General features: G+C 42.5%; 1 protein-coding gene across 3 annotated transcripts in view; it reads right to left on the reverse strand.

The window, feature by feature from the left end:
* The window catches only part of NFATC1 (nuclear factor of activated T cells 1), a 101,475-nt gene that overhangs the window by 21,294 nt on the left and 55,555 nt on the right, over positions 1–24,626 (reverse strand). Inside the window, exons 7-9 of one of the 3 annotated variants that reach the window (XM_031056972.1) lie at positions 23,610–23,742; positions 10,749–11,128; positions 10,481–10,672 (exon numbers count right to left, since the gene is read on the reverse strand). In XM_031056972.1, coding sequence (XP_030912832.1) covers positions 10,610–10,672; positions 10,749–11,128; positions 23,610–23,742 — 576 coding nt within the window. In that variant the 3' untranslated portion in view covers positions 10,481–10,609. Of the gene's footprint in view, positions 1–10,441; positions 11,129–23,609; positions 23,743–24,626 lie in introns of those variants that run through there. The other 2 variants (XM_031056971.1, XM_031056973.1) reach the window with 2 other exon arrangements.

The raw sequence follows: 24,626 nt of genomic DNA on the forward strand, positions 1-24,626 counted from the left end.
GTATATACACACATGCACTTGCCTGTACTTGTCACAAAGGGCCCCACTGCCCCATCCCTTCCAATCCTCTGCAGCCCCAGCTTTGACTGGGGGTCTTGGAGTCTTGCAACATAGATCTGCCTCTGCCAGCAAGCTCACACCAACTAAGCTGAGGGCTGCAGCTATCTCTGGAATTGTGAGTTAGCTACTAAAATAGCACCAAGGAGCTGCTTTCACATTAGCATGTCCTTCTGGCAAACCTTTCCTTGACTTCAGCATTGCTGGTTCCTCTTTAAGATTTTAGTTTGCCATTGAAATGGCATGAAATATCTGGGATATCGGATTGCAAAAGGTAAGTCTGAACCCTCTAACCCCAAAGGCCATGGTCACCTCCATCTCTACAACTCTGACTATCTGCTGAATAGGGCAGAAACCAGCAGTTTGTCTGGTAACAATGGAGATTTGTGGGTTCCTACCAAGTGGTGACAGCTCATCCAACTATGAGTCTGTGGTTTAAATAGGTGGTAGTGTGCTTTTCTGGCCTGTAAAGGTCCAGTACAGGATTCCAGAGACAGTGGGAGAATTCCTGAAAAGTTTTCTGAAGCACCATTGCCCCTGTGTTTGTCTGCTGATGCAAAAAGCAGAGTCTTTGTGGCTGATGGCACGTTCTACCCTAAAATCAGCTCTGCTTCTTTTTCTTTTGTAATGAGGTCTTTCCTCATCCTAACACACTCTCTGTGGGGAAGAAAAAACAAAGAAAAAAATGCCTGAGAACTCTTTCAAAGTTACCTAGGAGCTCAGGGTCTGGAATGGAACAGCCATCTCCATTTCTGGTGGCCCTTCCAGAGAGATCTTGTGCAGTGTCTGGCTGAGGTACAACTTGGCAAAAGTTGGACTCATTACAAGAAAAACTGGAAAACCGGAATTTGTGTGGCATCAATTCCAGCAGCTTCAGGAAGCTCTGGCCTTTGGCTGCTGGGACCCACGGTGTGTCGTGCAGTGGTGAACAGCTAATGGGTCAGGGAAGTTTCTCAGAACAAAGAAAATAAAGAGTACAATTGAAAAAAAAACCAACCAGAACCAGTTTCTCTTTTTATATGGCAAGTTCATATAAAGTCATGTTAGATTGTGAAGAACATTTGAACTTCCCAGTACTACTGACCCAAAGACATTACTGTAAGAAGAAGATGACTGGAGAAGTTGTTAATGCCTCGTGCAGATGGCCAGAGGTGAAAGGCCTCAAGCCAATAGCTGAGTACAAATGCAGCCTGGAGCTTGGTGGAACACAGTGATTACAGAGGATAAAACATGTCAACTAACAGCAAAGAGAGTGCCAGTCACTTCAGCTTTCCAAAAGAATACCTGGATAGCAAAAGCTCAGATGCCAGCACTAGTGACAATGGAGCTGCAATGGCTCAGGAACTGACTGTGCACAACAGAACCTCCAAGGGATGGGCTTCTGCACCTGACCTCATGTTTCTAAAAGGTTTTACTCAACAGGCACCTGCAGGATTTTCAGAAGTCAGTCATGAGTACAAGAGATCACTCTCACCCACCACAACTACAAAGATGTAAAATAATTAGAACACAAGGCCTTATAGATAAATTCAGATACTTTATCTGTGTATGGATTTGCATATGCAGGATAGAAATAAAGGTCAAAATAAATATTCTTCAGTTAGTTATTTTTGGAGGCTTCTCTTGTGACCCAAAATAGCGTTTTTTCTACTTCTTAAGTAATCTGCAGAAGACTTTGCTTATGAGGTGGCGCTGAAACACATATTTTCCCTGAAGCACTAGAAAAGGAACTGACTGCTGCTCCCAGGATATCAAAATGGATTCATAATATCTACAGTAATACCTATTCTGCAACCCCAAAGGTATCACAAGAGTTATGAAATGGAACAGATCTTCAGCCCTAGCTCCCACAGAAATCTAACACCAAAAGTAATCTGGATATACAGACATGAAGAATAAAATTTTGTCTTCTGCATTCTCTGCAGCAATACGGCTGCAGAAGAGTCAAAATTAAGTAGAGAAATCATGTTTTAGTTATGCAAAGAAAGGCAAGTGAAGAACATTCTTGTGTTTACATGATGCTTAGATAATGAGCTATAACTACATAAGGATCAAAGAATTAACTCACTAATTATGGATTTGGATAACCTGCAGCATTGCTTTTTCCGGACTGTTCCAGTGCTCATACTGCAATTTATTTATTCAGGAACAATATGGTTTGAGAGTTTTGACACACCTGGAGCCCCATCTCAGTCAGCTTTCTGCTATTTGTCTTGCAGTAGGTTTCATGGTGGGCAAAATGTAGAAGACCTAAAAGTGAAGCCTGTAAAGGAGATAGAGAGTTGGTCCAGCTCCCTGGTTTACTGCCAAACCCAGTCAGGCTGGCCAGCGAGGAATAGGACTGCAGTTTTCCTACTGTATTTCTTACTCACCGATTGTTCCCAGGTATTTTCAATACCCAGGCTTTGCAGACTTCCTCAGTGAGAGAGGAGGAGGGAAACATTTTGACCGTCTGCTTTTTTTCATAAGCTTCCTCCCAGCCTTGTGATAAGCCTGTTGTGGAAGCTTGCGCCCCTTTGCTTGCAATCAGCATCAGCTCCTCAGAGAGGAGGAAGGACCCGGAGCCAGGTTATCAAGCAGCCTGCTCTCTGCAGCGATGGTCAAGCCACTATCAGGCCCCTGCCCCAGCCCCCAGCTGTCCGGCAGACACAGATGAAACAATGAGAGGTGCCGTGCAGAAATCTGCTTGGAAAAACTCCCTCTCTGCCTGTCTGTCAGGGACCAGGCTTCCATGAATGCAGCTATTATGTGTGCTTTAACTACCAGCCATGTGCTTGGTCCTGTTCCCAACGAACCCAAAGGGAACGGTGTTATTAAGTGGGAGCAGAGGCAGGCCCTCCACAGCCTGGGGATCCAGCAGCCTGCCAGTGCCTCTCCAAGAGTGCTGTACGTGAAGGCAGGGAGGCTGCTCCCTCTGACACGGATGTGTTTGCTGGGCTGAGCCGCCAGCTCAGCTCCGCGGAGGCACTGTGGGGTCTGTGCCATATTCTGCTCCCTCAAGAAAAGGGGCCTGCACCACAACTTCCCCACAAATGTTTTGACAGAAGGGGCTCAGGACATGAGAGCATGGAGGCCAAGGCACGAGGCCACACCTGAGCAGCTAATATTGCTCAGCTCAGCAGAAAGGATTCAAACAAACAACATATTCCTAAAATAATTTGCATTGGAACAAAGCTTTCTCACGAAGCTTGTGCTTCTGCAAGCCATGTATTTTCCTTGGCACTTCTCCAGGCTTAAAAGCAGATGTAAATGTTACCAAGGCTCAGATACAGCAACTTCTTAGCTCCCGACTGCCAGGGAAAGCTTACAGAAAATAATTAACAAAACCTTCACCATTTGAAGCAGCAACACCAACAGTCATTGATATAGAAATGGAAGAATGCATCGGGCATGGGAGTGAGAAGTGACTTCTTCCAAGCTGCTCTCTGCTGGAAAGAGGGGGAGCAACAGAGCTGCAGACAAACACTTAATAATTCCAAGTGTTAACGTGAAGGTGCCTGTGCAGATGCACATCAACCAAAGACTGCTTTTTCAACACTGCTTTCTGCAGCTTTCCTGCCCCTTGGTCAGTCTCCGGCTCCCTCCACCAGTGTCTGGCATCACTGAATGGGGCTGGAGCCACTAAGGACTTCTCTGAAGGCACTGGACACTTTCTCAAAAGCCTGAGGCTCAAGGACCTCCCTGGAAATGTAAGTGTTGACATTGAAAGAAAGCAAAGTTCCCTACTATGTTTCACAGCATACCACAGCTAAGAGGTAGGCAGGTCTGCTCTATGGGCAGCTGCACACCTGGGGCTGCAGAAAACCAGGAAAGACACCTAGTCTGGTCATCTGTGCTTCTGGGGGCTTTCTTCTGGCAGGCCTCCTGGGAGACCCAATTCATCAAACTTGCTAGAAACAGCAAAATGCATTCCCGTGGGTGTGTGGTTTCATGTAAGAGGATCCTCCTCCAACACAGACGTGCAAGTCCAACGAAGGTCTGACTCGAATGCATTACTTCAGCCCTCCCTTACTCATCGCCTACAACCCAAGCCCCAAATGTTAACGACTCAGCATGTTTTATCACAGTAGCATGTACACTTTCAATCATCATTAGAGATGAGGAGGGTCTAGGCTCAGGCACCACGCCAGGTTAAGTAAAACTTTCCATGAGGAAAGCTATTTGTTTTCTCCCAGAGCTGCGAAGCTTGGCCAAGAGGGAGGAAGGGAAAAGCTCGCCCAAGTCAATGGTGTAGACAGTGTTACTGGACTTTACAGACTACCTGCATGTTGTTCTAATGACATTTGGACTACTGGAAATCACTGGGTGAACTCAGGAGTTTTCAAAGGCATAATTGTGGCAGAAGCAGACTAAACTTAACGCCTTAAGAGCCAATCGCTTTAATCATGAAGCTGAGATGTATGAAAAAGGATACATTTCAGCAAAAGAATAATTCTGTCTGCTATGGTTCCTGTTCAAATAAACTATATCACCAAACCACGTGCATTTCCAGAATACAGAGGAGTAAAAAAAGAACATATGGTTTAGACGCAAAAAACTTTCATATATACCGTATAGGAGATATATGGACTTGTCAGACATCTAACGGTTCAACACTGTAAGCAATTCATGGGAATGACATTAGCAATAGCTCATATTACATCCAGGAGTTACAGCTTTTACTGCAAAAGTTATATTTAAAAGAGCCATGTTCAAAATGAAATGGCTGTCAGGACTGCAGCTTTCAGTAACACTTTACCTGTGGTTTTGCCACTTTTACATACTTATTGGGGGCTTAATACTCCCAATTCACCTTTTCAGAGTAAAATACAAGTCGCAATAAGTGCATTCATTGGCACGGTGCTATAAAACTTACAGCTGTGCAAAGACAATCACAAGAACAAAAGCCTTCTTGTTTTAGAAAAGATGATTATGTGGTTCTGATACTTTCTGCTAGCCACATATCCAAACATCAGATACCTTTGTTTATGGCCTGTGTATTTTCATCTTACTATGCAAAGATTTATAGATCTGGTCAGGATAGAGACCTTTATGAAAGCATTTATGTGGAGAGGAGGAGGCTGAATTAATATACAAAACTTCAGACAGGAGATCTGTCTTTCAGATGCTGCTATTTCAGTTTTGGCTCCTACACAAGACTCAGGACATTCTGGAAAAAATTTTTTCAACAGCATGTGGAACCCTGGCCTCATGGCCAGCAATGAGAGTGTGCTCCTGATTTCAACAAGGCTGCCACTGCATCTCAAAAGTTGAGATTAGAAGCCAGGCCTTCAGTACTCAAGCACTGAGTAATCAAGCACCTTGATTAAAGAATCCTCCAGGATGCTGCTTTGCTTTCAACTACAAATGGCTTTTGTAAAGTTTTGTGCACTAATATAACAAATGGGATTACAGAATGTACAATACACCTTGAAATCTGCTGAGAATTTAAGTCACACATTTTTTCCTGCTGGTATCAATGTGTTTCCCCCTTTCTTTTACAAAATAGCTTCATTTTAATCTGTAATGAAAACGACATTGTTTGATGTTTCTAAAAGCTGGAAATAAGTTCACAAATGAGTGTCATTCTGCTGCAGGTAAAATATCTAACAGCTCGTGGGAATGCCAGTTACAACCTGAAAAATACTTCTTGGCATCATCCATCCTGGTGAAATGAAAGACTTGGAGCTCAGTTCTGTGTTTCACACAGGCTACACAAGGTCCAGGAAAGGGAAATGGGGATGAGGAAGGTGATTTCAAGTCACCTACAGCATCTCCTGTTGAGAGCCTGGCCAGTTCCCAGCTGCCTGGACATCCGGAAAGCTGTGTGAATTTCCACTCTCCTGACTCTGGCTTCGGGTTTCTTCTACCACTAAGAAAAGAAGTTAAAATTCTGAAAAATTGCCTGAGCTGCCCTAGTTAACACAAAAGGAGGATTAGTTCAAGAGCAGACTAGCATAGCTTTTGACCCAGGTGCTAGTTAGATAACTGCAGAGACAAGCACATTCAAAATATAAAGATATCAAAGATATAAATTAGGTAAATTTTCACATCTGGTTCAAGGGACCAGGAAGAATTCTCATCAGCTTGTAGCTTCCCCAAACTACCCATCTCTTTGGACAATACTAATTCCATTTCACATCTCAAAGGGCTGTATCATCAATACCTAAATAACATGTATTTTCTTAAAAGAAATTACAGCATGGACTTGTACTAAAGAGGTCCCTCAAGCCTGTCTGCCTAATGACTTTCCATGAGCTCCAGCACCCAGCACCCCACACTCCTCCCAGGTTAGATCTAAAAGGCAAACATCACTTAACCTTCACTGCCTAGGAGTGGCACAAGGACATGGAGAGTCCCAGCATCACGTACCAGGGTGCCCCAGTGTCCTGACAGTATCTGCAGGAGCTCCTGCTGCAGAGGACGGGAGACACTCCCTCTCCCCCTGCAAAGGGCCATGGCCTCTCACAGAAGACCAAAACCAGGCATAAATGTAAAAATTTCAACCGCTTTTAATCAAATTTTCCTGTAAAAGCAGCAAAGGTAGTCAGCCATAATCTTTGCTAAGAGGCTGAACTCAAAATGATTTGAAATGGGTGCTGCCAGACACCTTTCAGTATCAAGAGCACAGCCATAATATATCAGGTATCACTTTACGGCGTGAGTTTTAAATACGTTCTGTATGTGGAATCACATATTCACTGAAATGGACAACACATTTAATGAGTAGCCCAGGTGGCTGCTGTAGATTTTGATTTAAAATAAGATTGCCAAGACCAGAACTTACTTGCCAAAATTGAATACTCTTCATGTGCTCTCTTTATATTACTTCAGCTACCCACCTCTTACCAAAGCACAAAAATGTCATATAAAGGATCTCTATTTATATAAATTAATTGACTGTTTTTTTCCATACATACTTTGCAGTGTAAATGGTCTATATTTGGACATATTCCAGAACTAAAGGAATTAATATTACTTTGAACCCATGAGCTGAAACCAAATGATTTCTGCTTATACTGCTCCAAAACTGCTCTATGTATATTAGATACATAAATCAAACCTTCCTAAAGTGGCAAACAAGTAACCAAAATTTTATCAGTTATAATCTGGGAAAATCAATTGGATATTTTATTTTTCTGGCAGTCTCCTATGTGTTAGATGTCAATACCTCACGTTTCTTAAATACTTTTAGATAAAAGTGGATGTATTAAATAGCTACAAGATCCTGTGCAGATATACTTATTGAATGATGCTTTGAGAATTTAATTTTTAATGTCATTAAAATATTTCATTAATCAGGGATGAGAAAAAGAATTGTTATACTCGAAGTATCATGCAAGGGAAGCAGTTAAGTACACTTGACCTGTCTCTGGCCTTCATATTGTTCACAAGTGCTACAGATATTCCACCCACTCCTCCAACAAGAAAAACACTTAGAGGTGGAAATACTAGCAATTAAAAATGGTGATACCTTCAAAAAGCTGCTATTAAAAAAGTCAGGTACATGGAAAAATGAGTTGCTCCTATTTGGCACGAGCCACTCACCAAAACTCACGGCCCCTTGTTTTACTGTTATGGTCAGAGGTGCGAATGAAATAGTACCAGGCACAGTACCAGGTCTGCTGCATCCATGCTTGGCCTTTTCCCTGCTGATCTCAGTGAGCAGCACCCCCGGGGACACCAGAAGCAATCACTGGTGGTTTCCAGGCAGTCACCAGAGTGGCCAAAATGCCCTTTGAGACTGGGAGAGGGAGCCCAGACGTCACCCTTCCGGAACTGACAGGTGAAGGGGATTTTTAACCAAAACAGGATGAGTGTTTAGATAGTTGCTGGGGAGGATAAGATCACATCAGAAGTGGCTTCAACTCACACTTGCTCTGGCCTATTGGTGGGCTTCTGCCACCCAAAGTGATCTGGCAGCATCCTCGACCCACAGCACCAGGCTTCCTGCCCTGCTCTCGAGGGCTGGATCTAGCTAGTGGACATGGTTCCGTGAGCTGACCCAACTGTGCAGATTTTGCTATTTTGGGCCGGCTAATTTTCCATTAGCCTGCTCTGCTGCTCCATAATCAATTGATACGACTTGAAGGAAGCAGCAAGAACACGTGACAGAGCAAGACAGATTGAGGCCGCCCTTTCCATAGGAGCCTGCAGTTCCATCAGATTAAATGTAATGTGAAACCTACGTCTGCCTGTCTGCCGTGGTGGTGAAAATGCTGCCTTCATGAAATGCATATAGCATATACCTAAACAGGCTTCCAGCCTGACTCACAGCTTCATGCTCCTGTGCTGCATGTCTGAGGCATGCCAGAGCTCTGCATGGTTTGAACAGGGTGTCTTGGCCAGCACAAATCCAACAAGAAACACTTCCTGCCTTTAGCCCCTCATTCAGATACTGAGACAAATATAAAGAGGGTAGTAGTCCCCTTCAGCAATACATAGTGCGGATGACCTTTTCTTCAGGCAGTGAGATAAGGTTTAGATAGGAAAAGGCAGCTCATGTGGGTTGAGCTCCATCGGTGTGATCCCTGAGACAACCTAAATATCATTCTAGCCATTTCTGATTGACCCTCTTAGAGGAAACTGGTAGTACTTAATTCATTGACCCACAAAGGCTTGGGCTTCCCCTTATTATATATATACCGTTATCATGGCTGTTACGTCTTTCTTGGTCTATAGCTGTTGTGGTTAGCCACAGAGGGATTTTGAAAGCCTGCTGGATGCCAAAGGGAAGTATATCTGGATTTGGCTAGCTGAAGAGATCTCCAAAGTCAGCCTCAGGTATCAGTATAGGTGTACATGGTAGCTTCTACAATTAGTTCTGATCATCTGTTAGAGGACTGGTGTGCAATGGAACAGAGATGAGGTTAAAGGCAAAACCATTTACACTTTGTCAGTTGGGTCAGCTCACGGAACCACACCCATTAGGTGGATCCAGCCCTTGAGAGTGGGGCAAGAAGCAAAGGCAAAGGCAGCTTTCATGGTTCTGAGAAGAGGTAGCTGGATTTTTGAGAGGTAAGGCAGGAAGGCTGCCCCTTTCTTGTGCTTTTCTTCAAAAGCAGAGTTTAGGTTTAGATTTATCTAAATTCTCCTCCTTATATAGATAAATTATGTTTGGGTTTGTTTTTTCTCAAACCCAAAAATTTTTTTTTGTTTGTGTACATTTCTCATATACCTTGTTGAAATCATGCTCCTTGCAGCATAAGTAAGTGATAAAAATGCACACTGTATGAAGAAAACCTTGACAAAAAGATGTGTTGTGCAAAACTAGTGACCTTATCTTCTAATTAGGGAAAGTTCCCTAGATCTCTCTATCATGTAAGCAGGAACAACTTCTGTGAAGAAAAATAATTTTCCTAGAGTTAAAAAGCAAAGAGCTGGTACTCAGGCTCCAGAACATTAATTTTGAATCCTAATTCAGTGAGTAGCATGCCGTTTAAAATAGAATGACAAAATGTCCTTTCTTAAAAAAAAAAACCCCAACAGTGCAATGAATTGTCCTTAAATTCTCCCTAAAGGACAATAACATTCAGATGTTCCTTGGCACCAAGTAGTTTCAATGCAGCCATTTAAGTGGCATTTCTTTCTTCAATGAGCATGGTATGTTATATAAAGTTACGTGGCTATTGGAAGAGAATTCCCATCCTGCATTAAGGTAAGGGTCCGGAATACCACTGGAATACTTAGCAGCAAATGCTCAGTTGCAGTTCAGTAAGGTCACATAACCAAATTTCATATTTTCTCTTTTATTACATTCAACTAATAAGTATTAGGGTCTTCACAGCATTTCAACTTTTCAGTGCTGCATGTAAAATATATATACATACAGAATCTTACAAAACCAGAAAAAGAAAAAAAGAAGAAAAGACAAAGCAGCAGCAAGGCCACAATAAAAATGAGAAAAAAGGGTAATCCTAAACATCAGATGCAAACAGACTGAAAAGTGATGCTGAAAGATACGCCTCCATTTTTAATTTGAACCTTCTCAACTGAAGTAGAGCAGTTTAACATTTAGTTTCAGTGAACAGATTTGCACATCAGACATTTCACTGCATTATGAATGGGACAATGTTAAATATGTTTTCACTGCAGCTCCACAGGTCACTGGCATGGGCATAAGCCAAGAACATAGAGTTAAGATTATTACAACACAGCTATTGGTCATGCAGCTAGAGCTCTATGCTAACTAACAACATTTAATGCTTAGATAATGGGGTTTCATTACTGCAAATGAAATGAAAGAGCCCTTTCCTGTATAAGAACAACCCAAGCAAAGTCCGCACCTTTCCACCAGGCTATTAATGGAACTTCTTTTCCACCAAGATTCAAAAGAAGGGGGCCTTAAGGGAACTCACTGATAGAACAACATGGCGAATGCAAACCTGTGTCGTGGAGGACTTACCATCATCCAGGTACATCTGGTCCAATTCCTCAGGTTCTCGCTTGATCGTTACAGGAATAGGGGCCAAATTATGATTACTTTCCTCATGCAACTCTGGCAATGACAGTGGTTGGGTTGTTGGAGACTCATTTCTGTGAACCTTCGGCAGTTGCTGCTGCTGTTGACCCATTATGGATGAGTGAGTTGGACTGCAGGACTGCAAATAGGTTGGCTCTTGGGTAACAGATGGAACTGGAGAAGAGGGACTGTTGGGATAGAGTGTTTGTTGATAACCAAGGGGACAGCTACTGCTCAGATGTTGACTCACCTGCGGCTGCAGCATGACGTGAGATGATTGCTCGGGGGGGCTTGGGTGCACAACTATAGACCTTGGCACTTCCTGTATGGTGGGGACACCTCCAGCGGGCTGCTGAAGTCCGAGGTGACTGTGGCCCGGGTTGGGGATGCACTTGTAAGGAGAGGATGAAAGGTCGTGCAGCTTGGGACTTGCATTGGGAGAAGGTGACATCACGGCGTTTCTCTGCTGACAGGAGGCAAAGCCGGCCACAAGGCACGAACCAGGATCAGGGGGCATCATGATCTGCTGACTGTAGTACGGTTTAGAGAGAGGGCTTAAGCCTTGGTTCATTGGTCCACAGGTTTGAGCAGGCTCATAGTCATCTGTGGGTTCTGTTTTTATAATTGGAACTGTTAAAAGAAAAAAGGTTTTAAATAAACATGAGTTGCGTATTGGTATGATCAAGTTGGCTTGTGGCTAGGATACCCTTTGCAAAACAAACAACGTCGTGAATAAGACTCTGTGTGTCTTTTGCCTAGTTCTCCCACCCTATAAAAAAAAATGAATGAGTCATCAGCACAAGAAAGTCACAGCTGGTTCTAATATTGAAAAGGACTATTTTCTTTGGACTCTCCTCCAGCACTAATGTGCTATAAAAATCTATTTGCAAATAGCTGTGCTTCAGTGGAAGCTTTGGACCCAAGGGCTCCATGGATTTGTAGTAATCAAGGCAAGAATTTTAACTTGGATAGACTACTGCATTTCTACAGCTACCGATGGCCCATTTGATAAATGTCTGTACACGCAGTAAACTGGAGCATAACAAGGTAGAGATGGGGCTTTTAGAGTTCAATGAAAATAAAGTTGCAAAGATACATGACAAAGTGCTATGTACAAGAAGTTTTCAATTATGAAGATATTTTTGAAAGAGTAGGATCTGATTTGTTTAGTTTTTTACATAATTGCATTTGATTTTTGCTAATGCCAACTCCTAACAAAGTTAGTCAGTCTCCGGCTACCAAGAAACACTGATTCCTGTTTTAGACCTCTGCTTGCTCTACCCACTGTCCCAAACAATGCCGTAAATGAGCTGTCACATCTCTAAAAACTATCAGAATGTGGACAGAAATGATTGTCAGTGAGCATCAACTCAGTGGTGACAAATGCAGAGCTGCTTTCTCCAATCAAGGAAAGATCCTTTGTCAAATCGAGGTGTCTTTTCAACCTTTGCTTTCTCTCTCAAATCAAAGAGAGGTGTCTTTGAAACTTCTCCTACAAGAGATGCAGTGTACAGGCAAAACTGACTCACATTCTCTGTCAGGAAAATTACAAATAATAGAGCCAAGATAGACCATAGATGTATTTTTTCTAGTCAGATGCACCTCTAATGCATACAACAGTGAAGTATGGATGCATGGTGGCATTTATCTTCTTTCTAAAAAATTTCTGGTGACACTAGAAAATATTTTTCGTAATATTCTAATAACCAAACCATTGTGGCACAAAGTTAATAATGAAACTCTTTTCACAACTCAGCTCAGATACATGTGTGTTGCATGAGTGTCTCTGATTGTATTTTTATTTACATGTGTTTTACAAAACACACATTTTTCAGCCATTTATTATGTTTGCGTATGAGTCTTTTTGAGCCCCTTAAAATGCATGTGTCCATCTGTACATATAAAACCTCTTTTAACACTCACAGATTTTGTTGGTGGTGAATGCACTTCACTACCCTTGTTTTACAGTCCCTGAGCCCCTTGTTAACTTTGTTCCTTTTATGTTCTTTTACATGTAGATGCTTGCAACACTTGTTTCAAGATTTCTAGCACCCCAGTAAAAACAGGTCTATATATGTAATAGATGCACAGGTGCTGCTCAAGACAAATAGGCTAGGTGTGATGGACTGTCATTGGATTTCTCATAATCTTATTTTCACCAGCTTGGGTGATGCACACTGGCTAGCAGGGCTACTAATCCACTTGGCTGGAGGGAAACAGATTCCACGTTCAGTGACAGCTTGACAAAACCACTATCACACCCTTTAGAAAAACGCAAGACCGAAGAAGTGCACCTAGATAAACACAGCAACTCAGATATTGTAAGAAAATACCTTTAACAAGTTCCTGAGCTAGCAAATATTCTCACATGTTTTATATTAGGTTCCCTGTGCTAGCACTAACCACAGCACAGCTGGAAATATGATGGTTGTTGAACACTGAATTTTCCCAATATATCATTGTTATAGAAACACCTGTGCTAAATAATTCCACGCTTAACCACTGGCAATACAACTCCAATAAACCCTGGAGTTGTCTGACTTGTTATAACCCAGGGAAGGATTATAGCCCTGGTGGCAGGCAGGCTGGAGGCTTTACAGAAGACAGGTTCCTGATCTCAGGCTGGATTTTCATTGTAGCTCTTCTGCAGCACACCACTGCACTTGTCACTTCAGTCTGAATTTTTTCTTTAAAAAAGCAATGCCATGGGGTCCATTTGGAGGACTAGTTAGTGGTCATGAATATTGTGAATTTTTTTTTGTGTGTTGCTACATTGAAATACACATACTGCAGCCAATAGAAGACCACCAGTAAGTCCTGCTCTGCACAAGGTGAAGGACTGATGGGTGGCAGGAACTCTATTCCACACCTGTTAGTCCAAAATCTCACTTGGAGATGGTGACAGCAGCCAAAGACACTCCTGGTGCCTACAAATTCAGACGGAAAACAGAGACTGGTCAGGGCTAGTCAGGGTTGTTTTGCTTTGAACTAATACTGATGGGCATCAGTTATTTCATGTAATGGGAAACAAATTGTTTTTAAATGGACAAATACTCGATTTACTTATGCTTAGAGCTGCCTGAACTTGTTAAACTGAACTGTTTTCATTACCTTTTTTAATGTGTTTTTTTCAACACAGTAAAGAAAGTCAGACATTGCTCTCTTTCATATATTTTGTTTGTATGCTAATCTCATCACTAGAATAAGTATCACACCAGAAGAAAGAAAAAGTATTCCTCTGACTTCTCGGTGTTTTGCCAGCTGCATAGCCATTAACCCTGTGCAGAGTGAGTGCGAGCATCATACAGACTGGGATGGAAGCCACTCAACCCCCTAAAAAACAGCAAATGTCTTCATGAGGTACCAGATTGGAGAAAGGAGGTCTGTAAGAATTTCTTTTTCCCAAGAAGAAACCATTACTAATGATCCAGATGATCTGGAATCAGACCTGTAAAGCTGAGCATGTCAGAAGAAACGGAAGACATTAACATTCCCCTTCCGGCCAGATCTCAGCTTTAGTATTTCACATGAATAACTGCACTACTTGACTTGGGGAGGACACAATACCACAAATTGCTATATTACATCAGTTAATGGCTTGTTTATACTACTCTGCCCCATTACCTACTTTTCCCCAGCCTATGCATCTTCAACAAACAGAGTAACAAAGGCCAAAATCTTTGCCAATGTTTGTATTTGCAAACTCAAACTACCTGTGGGTCTGATCTGGTCATTCTGAAAATATTACTATTAATAAATATTAATAAAGTATCAATTCTGATTGTGTCAGAAGTTGGTGTAAACCACCTTACATTTTTTCTTTGAAAGGGCAGCTGTTTTTGTCCACTTTTCAACAGACTTTAGAGGGCCCGAAGTAAGAGCTATGGATATTTCAAGGCACACCTCCCCAAATCAAAGCAGGAACAGCCTGTAACTGTATTCACTGGCTAGCCACTTACCATCACGGTGTCTATTGTGTACTCAAACACTGTAATGAGGCTAGAAGGAACTAACACATCCTCACCCACTGTCTCACTGACTCTGGGGGACTGAAATGCTCAGCTGGGGTGGGCAACTGCACCTGACTTTGAACTTGATGCAAACCTTGGTACCCACCTTCACCGTTTTCTTCCTAGATAAGAAAATCATAGAATACCCTGACTTGGAAGGGATCCTCAAGGATCAAGTCCAAATCAGGGCTCTGCACAGGAGAACCCTAGGCAGTTCACAGGGGAACCCTCTGCACGAGACAACACAGCGGACAGCACTGTTCACAGGCCAGCTTGCGTTACCACTTATCTACTGACTCATGCTTGATGAACTGCCAAGATTGAAAAAGGGGTTTTGAGCCCTTTTATACATCCCCATGGAGGCATGGTAAGCTAGCTGTCATAACACACATCCACTTCCATCATCACTGACTTCCACAAGTGAGTATTTCACAGAGGGAGATGCAACGTGATATAGGCAGCACTGCTAATTTTCTCAGGATTAATATTTAACAGAGAACAGTAATAGCCTAACTTCTAGCCCAAATATTTCAAATCTTGAATGACTTGGTAACACCCTGCCAGCTAAAAGAGACACTCCTAGTCAGTCACACAGCAGGCCTGGGCTAGCAATTAACTGCAAAGCCCTACAGCTGCTCAGAACCTGTGAACACTTTCAGCAGAGAGTCACTTCTTCAATCCAGCAGAGCCATACCCAACAGCAACAATCGTTCTGTCTCAGAACTGCTCCATGGTGCTGAGGTAGCACCCAGTCTTGCAGACTCTCAGCTGGCTAAAACGAAAAACTGTGACTGAATTTGCGATACACTGAGATTCGCCTATAATAAAGTGCAGCAATGAAGCCAGAATTTGTGAAACTGTAAACACAAAAGATGAGACTCAGAAGCCACATTATTCATTTAAGAGTGCTGAAGGATCTGGCCCTTGCCCTAAAAAGGTAAAAAAGAATGCAAGTTTGGTACAGTGAAATTTTTAATGCCTGTTACTTCACAATGCACAAGGTCAGCTGACAGATGGTTTTAAACAGTTCTTGATTTTGAATATTAAAATACGACAGAAGTCACTGTTCTAATTTAGTCTGATACGCAAATTAACTTCAAATTGGTTTTCAGTGGTTTGGTGATGCCTTCTTAGACTCTGAACTCATGTCATTATGTCATCTAATTTAATATGAAGTTCTGAGAACCACGCATTGGCAGCAGCCCTAGCTATAAATCAAAGCTTCTTACTCAGAGAGATCAGGGTTATGACATCATACCAAGGCACCGGTGGAAGACAATGGTCCTTCTGTGTGTATCTGAATCTGGGAGAAATATTTCAGCCAACTCTGCAAGCCCACATTTAAATGAAAGGCCTTTCTAGCAGGTAAAAAGTTAATATATCAAACCTAGAAGAAAAATAATAAATCATGCACATTCAGTAAAGGGAGTCAGAAAGTGCTCAGATATAAACTATACGTTTTTTTGACAATTCTAACAAGTGTGTGTTTGCTTTTACACTTCAGCAATCCAGATGGGTTTTTAAACTTTTTTTATTTTTTGGGAAGAGGAATGTTATTAAAATATGTGAACTGAAAAAATAAAATCTTATCAATTAAATGGATGTTCATCCTGATTAACATTTAACTATCAAATTCCCAATTCCATGTAGTATTATCAGTGTAGACATTTTTGGCACTAAAATAGATTTATTTTACCCTTAAGTTTGATTGAACTTATCCAACAAAATAGCTTCCTTTCATGGTGCAGACTATGATATAGTTACCCTGGCACCTGCACACAGATTTTAGTTAAGAGTATGAAAATCAAAACACTACTTTTTTCATCATGTGCACACACACATTTCTTCAACTTCTGGACTAAATGTCTGGCAATTGGTAAGAATTTGGGATGGGACTTCCAAAGAGAGCTGAGGAGTTAGCTGTCTAAATCTCCATTACTGAGTTGAGCTCTGAAAGGCCATTTGTGCCTTTGAAATCCTTCCCTGTCAGTCAGTTTTGATACTGGCAGCACACCTTCAGAAGACACTGCACTGGTGACCCCAGTTCCTGTCACTGCTTTGCTGCTGGGTGACCAAAGACTAATTAGGGATGTGGACACATCTCCATGTGCAGTTTAGCCACTCTGGATTTGTGCAATGACAAAATGCTGGCTGCTGCTGCAGCACTGGCCGGATCCAGCATACTTGAGGCCTCACCCCTTGTTCTGACTGCGGAGCAGCCAGTGCTGGGGAGAGGCAAGGGGCTGGCTGCCCTCACAAAACACAAGCCCTGCTCCAGTAACACCCGAGCAGCACGGCTGAGCAAAACTTTCTGAAATGCCCTGCCAACAAATGTGCAGCAATGGCAACCTCAGTGACATGGGATAAGCACTCAGTCCCAGGGATCTTGTGAGACAGTCAACCACAGGGACCTGTGCAGATGCTGCCTGTGAACTTGGTGTTTTCCCCAGGCACCTATTAAGCCAAAACACTTTTAAAGGTCAAGCTGCTATCAAGCCTTTGCTTTTAGTTACTAAATCCAGTGCATGGTGACTCAGACACAAAGGAAGCCTCCTGCCATCAAGACATTGCAGGGAGTACATGTGTGTGTGCAACTTTTGTCTGCACAAGTATCTGAACGCGCCCTCTCTTACTTGTACACTTCTACTCGGGCTACTCATCAGGAGGGCTAACTCTAAAACATGCCTGCCTGCCTGCCAGCCCTTTTCAGGTTTTGTGTATGGATTTTTACAGGTTCAGATGAAAATGTACAGTTTTATACAAGAATAGCTTGGGGAGATGGAAACCTTGTGCACACACCTCACCACATAATCTCGGACAGTGGCGTTATCTGATTTGGAAGTGCTTTCCAGCTAACTCATTTGCTAAATGTTTTTCAACAGCTGTTAAACTATTAGGTTATTCTACATATATTTATGAGACAGAAGATTATATACAGTAGCTTGTTGCATACCCTGCTAAATCAGGTGGGGAGAACTAGAAGGTAGGTGGAGGGCATTTTGGGTTGTGCTAGTACAGAAAATTATGCATTAGCTTTCTTTCAAAAGAAAGAGATAAAAATTCTTAAAAGGCACAATTTTTCACCATAGCACTTTGTTCAATCCTACAGTGTTGAATAGGAAAATCAAGTCCTGTGATATGCCCACTTGGGACGCTCTACTGATGCTTCCACAGCGTGACGCAGCACCTGGCTCCTCTGCTGCCTTCAATTGGACGTTTAACTGTGCACAACACCCAGTCTGCACCGGCCAAATCTTTCTATGTCACCTCTGTCAGGTGTTAAAATCCACTGGGCTGAGGTCTATTTTGATTATGCTACACAACATTACACCACCAGTGCTGACTTTATCCCTGCTTGCATGTGAAATCACTGGAAAGCAAGGCAAGGAGTCCTCATGCAGAGGAGTTCAATGACCAAAACTACAGGCTGGGTTTTTTTACATCTGAAGGGGAATATTTGAAAATTGAGGTACTGACAAAAGATAATTTTACGCACTGGAACTTAACTGTTAGGGGTGATCACTGATGATGGTCAGACACAGCCAGGGACTTCTACAGAGCACTTGTCCACCCCTGCCTTTCTCAGGGCAATCACACAGGTGATGCTTTTTCCTGGCCTTCCAGGTGAAGATGAAGCACCACAGAGAGGCAGCATTCTTCATATGCCTCTCCACACAGATCAAGACAGACTCTGTGTGCAAGTCAGATGCAGCCGGCTGGGCTCTGTCTGACTGCTGACAATGGATGTCGCCTGGATGAAGTGTGGGCAATGCACAAAGCGTGGGCAGCTCCAGTGGGCACCGAGCACCTGAGAGTGTAATGCTGGTGAGTGCAACATGAACCTCCTCTGCCCCTCCACAGACCTCCCATGGCTCCTAGATGGGCGTGGAGGGACTGATACATCCAGTGATGATGAACTTTGTGATTGTCATAAAGGAGAACAGGACTCTGACAAAACCTCACCTGCTTTTAGTTACTCTGCTAAATGTCAAAATTAACAATCAGCCACTGAGTAGCCAAAACGAAATAAACTATGTCAGTGTATAGTGTAAAAATGAGTAACTGTGATTCCTATTTTCACCTAAAATAAAAGTCCTCTAGGGCCAATCTTTCACCCCGTCCCCTCTGTTGACCTGTCCTGCCACATGCTGGTTTTGCAGCAGTCCACATGCTCCTGGGGATGAAAACACCTCCAGCAGGTCCGAGGCTCCAGGCCTGACTCAGCCACGCTCCATCCCCTTGTTGAGGCACTGCTGAGGTTGTATTGCACCAGCCACAGGTTATGGTCCCTGCACAACACAGGCCCTGCATTGGCCCTGCTGCCCCAGCAGCCCCCAAGTCACCATCGTTTGCATAAAGGACTAGGCTAATAATTTTGCCAACCTCAAGCAGGAAACTTCAACAAATACCGAGAGGTGAGAGCTGTCAGGAGATAATCAGTACAAGCCACATGCTGCGTCACATTAGAGTGGCAACACTGTGCATCCTCATTTCTGCTAAGGGGCTGATGTCATCTTTGAACTTAGGGAGTGAGATGTGGGCGGAAGGGCTGAGGTGAAATAGAGGCATGGCTGCTCAATGCAGCCATAAGAAAAGTGTTGCTGCACCCATCTGTATGGTGGGCAGGCGATAATTTTAGAGCAGAGGCAGTAAGTCAGGAGAATGCTGACAACAATATGCCATGGGCAACACACACCTTTTCAGATGTACACCAAGGGGTGGTCATGCAAAGAGTGGGGAGTTGGACTTAATGATCCTTATGGGTCCCTTCCAACTTGAGATATCCTACGATTCTATTCTACAATGTTAGGAGCTTCACTTCTGTGCCGCTGGGCTGTAAACCACAATACTGAGGCACATCTAGTCACCACAGACAGGCTCTCAGCACAGCTACACACCCACAGATTCAAAGGACTTCCACCAAGTCACTGTGGCCAGGTTTTCAGAGGAGCTCAACATCTTGGAGACTTGTGCAGATGACTGCAGGGAGGCAAAGGAGCTGCAGAAAAGCTGTATCTGTGAGTGAAGGCTGTGCAGTTGGAAATCTGGCCCTGGGGGTAGCGAAACACATCTCAAAGTAAAAGTTACCCAGAATATCAACACGATTTTAATAAATACCAGAAGCAATGAAATGATCTTTTAATAATGCTTTGACAATTACGAAGCCTGACAGAAACAGAAACTGGAAACACTTTATCATCAACTCTTTGCAAAAGTGTATTTTTCATTCCAGTAGAATAAACACATCAACTTTCCTTTTTCCTTTTTATTAAATATTTCCTGGACAAACTAGCCTGTCTTTGGTTAGTCAAATATCACTACTTTATAAATAAAATTCAAAGAAAAACTTTCCTGTGTTCAACATTCTTGATATCAATACTTGTTGAATAACAGAAAACATAGAGAGCACTTGCTCCTATCTGCAAAAAACTAGTTCTTGACCATATTTCCTCTATTTTTTTGTACCTACTTAAAAGAAATCTAAACAGACAGAAATCTAATCCTTATCATTCATTGTTTAAAGTCTTCTGAGCAGGAGAAGTCCTTCAGCTTTCTTAGATGAAAACACAGGATTTGGAATCACAGCATACATGCCTGCATTCTTCTTCAGACTCTCCGGGTTAGTTTAACCCTGAAACGTGGTTTTCCAAAATGTTCTGCTGCACGTAATGGAGCTGCAGAGCCCCCTGCATGGAGCCACAGCAGGGGAGGCACTTTAAAAGCTGAACATCCAAAGGCTCTGCTCAGAATCCTGACTGCAGTGTCTGGTCCAGAGCCTTTCTCCTCAAATTTTGATGGGATGTGGCAATGCAAAATGCATCAGTACTTACCATATGAGCTGCAGGAATTCACCTGTGCCAGGTGGTATGGAATGGTATGGAAACTACTTATATTTCTGTGCCAGGCATGTCTGTGGAGGAGTCTCAAGAGCCTACAAGCCTGCAGGCTCAAGGACAAAACTGATATGCAATTGCTCAGTGATACGTATCATTGAAGTAACACTAAAAAAATGACATTACAGTCATTTCTGTACAATATAAGCTAATACAGCATTCAGGAGTTGCTCAAATTTAGCAGAACAGTAAATCAAAATTTCAATTAAAAGTGGATTATGAGTACTTAGGTTTACAGTCTATCCCAAGCCAAAGACTTAAGCAAGGCTGTTTTCAAGATCTTGGCTCCTTTTGCGAAGCATCTACTTTCTGTTTTGCTTTGTTATTTGAACTTTTCATTTACAGAGCAGTAAGATTTTCATTTTTACAGCAGACTGTCTACTTTTGAAGCAGAAACTCATCTTCACCAAGTAAGTTCCTGCTCTGCCAAACACTTGAGCTAACAGAGGGAAGGTACAATCCTGCCACATCTCCGCAGCATGGGAGAAGCCCTGAGATGGCGAAATAACACTGCTGGAGATGGCAGCTTGTGCTGGCTGCATGTCACAGAGCTGTACTCCATGGAGATGCCATAGGACCATCCATGGGAGGTGGGATGAGTGAGGTCACGTGTCCCTGGATCCACTGGCTGTTTTCCCCTAGGGAATGAGGAGAAATAGGAGCTACAGGAAAAACCCCCTACTGCCCCGCAGTGGGGGTGGGAGCTGCACAGTGAGCCCTGGCTCTCCCACTGCTCTGCATGTGCCCACACCCACCCCAGGAGCACAGCCAGGGGGCTCACATAACATTTAGGCTTTAGTCCACATTTGGTATTTTGCTTTGGCACAGTCCAGTTGAGCTGTAAAATATATGTCTGATGTGCATCATGAAGCCACAGAAATACCTGCAAAACTACAGTAGGCACTGAAATGCAGCATTTGATTAGTCCTAAAGCACAGAAGATTAAGAAGCAGTTTACAGGATACTGTCTCATTTGTGTAAAACCACATCTTACACTTCATGATCACTCTGACATTCGCTTGTCAAAACCCTCCACCTTCTCTGTTTGTGGGATTTGTTTAAACAACAGACAAAGTGTTACCTGGGCCAAAATCATGCTTATCTGATCTACATTTTTTTACACTGATCACCCAGTGGTTCTTGACTCAGATAGTTTTTTCTGCATGAGCTAAACTTCGGTTTTCTACAATGCCTTGAAGCAGTAAAAGAATGTTGTGACTGCAATCAAATGAAGCCTAAAATGACTCCTAGAAATACAGCAGCATGAACTACTGATTCAATCACTGTACCTGGTTTCTAAATACACAGCAGAGGTGATTGTATCTATCTTTGAAAGGCGTGATGGAAAAAAATATCAGCCACAGAAGGGCAAAACCTTACAGCTGTAACACAGGCATTACAACATGCTTATTAAAAACATATTATACTATTAATTCTGATGATTGCAGAAGCACATTCACTTTTACCACTGCTATGGGTGAGGCTCCAAAGAATGCAACGTTTTTCAATTACCTACATGCACATATACATATGTTTTAAGAGAATGTGAATGGAGAACCAAATAGGAATGGAAAGAATATTTACTAGGAATACCTGCTTTCCTTTACCCTACCCTGGTGTTACATTTTTTCTTTCAGGTTTCCTCACAATGAAATGAAAATATTTCACTTGAATTTAAATTGGTGCAGCAGACTAAACAAGATTCCTAATGTTTTCAACAATTACCATAATTAAAGATGTCTTTGCAGAATAAAGCCTAGGCTGGTTCCCTGTGGTCACTAAGTCTGCTGTCACTAGTATGTATTCCCATCTCTTCGCATCAAATGTTCCAAACACAGAATAGTGATAGCATAAACCAACTCTGCAGGAGTGCACACTATTCCCAGGGTTTAGAATACAATGGTAAAAAAAGGTCTATGTAAAGGCTGGAGGGAAGATGCTGCCTAATAAACAGCAGCTAAGAAGAGGCCTGAATCTGAAATATTTATGAGGGTAACTTGGGTGACAAGGCAATACCTGAATGCCTCTGCAACAGATTTTTGTCGCTGAAAAGTGTTGTGGAAGAGAATAACAACTCTTTTTCTTTCCAATTTAAGAGATGAACAGTTTTTAAATGTACAGACATCCCCACTGGGAATGAAGTTTGCATAAGTAGGCTGATTCAGTGAAGCATAGCTACACAGAACATATGCAATAAGCACTCCGTTGCCATGTCAGGTTTCCGATACTCTTGTTTTTAATTTAAGTCCCAATAAAAGTGCATGCATGCTAACTGGGTGAAATTGCAAATCTGTATTTTATGGGATTTCACCTACAAAAAGTCAGCATGTCTCTTCAAGTCATGTGATGTGACTTGAATATTGCTTTGTTGGTATTCCCACAGAAGGATTATTTTCACTTGGAAAGAAAAGCAAAGCTTCATAATTTTTTTCTAATTCCTTTTGCTTCCCAAACAACAACAACAAAACAAACAGCTTTCTCTTCCTACTTTCCCCCAAAGAGTGTTCTTGGTAAAAAAAGCCATTTCAAATAATAATTAAAAAAAAATCTAAATTTACTAGCTATTAAAATCTTCATACAAGCCTGCTTGGAATTCAGCTATCATGAGTGACTTTATTGTCACTTCACAGCTACCAATATAAGCTCAAAATAAAAAAAAATGGTCACACATTTCTGAACATTTCCCATCCATGAAACATTTAACATGGAGCACTCTGATCTCTACCCACGTTGTCCATCTCAATTTTCACCCTGTGCAAGGCAGCAAGGTGCGAGATGACTGCAAGGGGAATCCACACACCACCTCCAGCTCAGAGCCCAGTATGCTTAAAATATTGTGGTGTGAATTTAGAAATGTTATTTGAATGCAATTTACCCTCTGGGGTTAGAAAATCACACCAAGGGTTGACAGCAGCTTAGCAGAGAGCTCAGTGCCTTCACAAACATCTGAGTTTGTGCTGTGGCTCTTCAGCTCCCAAAAGCAGAAGTCCTTGTTTCAACAGGTCTCCGTCACCGATGCAAATGGAAACAATCTCCATCGTCTCTTGCGTGGGCAGCAGAGACAAAGGCAGCTCTCCTGGATTTATTCTCACTCTCATAGCACCAGGTATATTTCTAAAATATTTGAATTACTAAAGAATTATTAGAAGCATGTATGATCATTATCTCTCACTTTTACTAGCAGAGATAAGGAATTTGTTTTGTTACCATTAGCAGGAAGATAGGTGAAAAGCTGGTACTGGCTCCTCTTTCTTTTCCCGTTGCAGACATAGAAGTTGACCTGAACAGGGCTGGTAATTCTCTGATTGCGGAAAGGTGGTATCTCAACCACCAATGAATTCTGCAAAAGCAAAAAATCAGAAAGTCAAGGCACAACTAAGGCAGTCTAGTTGTACAATAGTATTGAAAAGCTAACCCCAAGAAGGAAGAGGAACACTCTCTGAAGGGAAACTGGTGGGCTTTGTGGGCAAGGATGGCTTCCCACCAATCCCAGTGTCCTTGCCAAGGACTCTAGAAGTAGGGAAATTATTTTAGCATGGCTCAGATCTTTACAAAATCACTAGCCCTCCCTTCTTCCCTTTGGACAGCAAATATGATACGGCATATGGACAAGGCTCTATGCAGCTTGCCTCTGTCAAGAATCTGGGACCACAATCAAATTGTGGTCTCTAACTCAGCAGGAGAAAGCACAATGGCTCAGTTGGCAGGTCATCCCTGATATATCTGAACCTAACAATATTTCCTTTGAAAGGCATTAGGACAGCATTACTCAAATATTCCCATTTTCCACAGTGAAATGTATTTTTATATAACAATTCAGGGAGTTTTAAGCATGCTAGCTTCTGTGGATGGGAGAGTTACTGAGGCAAACACATCTAGTGCAACATGAAAAAGGGCTGGAGAATGTGTAGATGATCTTCCACTGCCAGAAACCAAATACTCCAGCATGGGGCTAAGGAATGACTTAGCTTCTAGGGCATCAGCTCAGACATACGCACAGTGAATCTGCTATGACCATCAAAACCTCCCTTGGTGCTTTTTGAAAGAGTAACAGGGAATTCTCTTAGCATTTGGCCTGAATTCAGCCAAGATCTTTGAATTGTTTGCCTGCAGTTTTGCAAGTATTGCATATTCCTGCAGACGTGGAATAGTGGACGTACTTCCCACTTAGAGTCATGGCTGAGAGAGCCACACTTCTCCAATGTGGATCCCCTGTGAGGGAAT

This window comes from Geospiza fortis, unplaced genomic scaffold (assembly GCF_000277835.1).
Source record: "Geospiza fortis unplaced genomic scaffold, GeoFor_1.0 scaffold104, whole genome shotgun sequence".
Taxonomy (NCBI): domain Eukaryota; kingdom Metazoa; phylum Chordata; class Aves; order Passeriformes; family Thraupidae; genus Geospiza; species Geospiza fortis.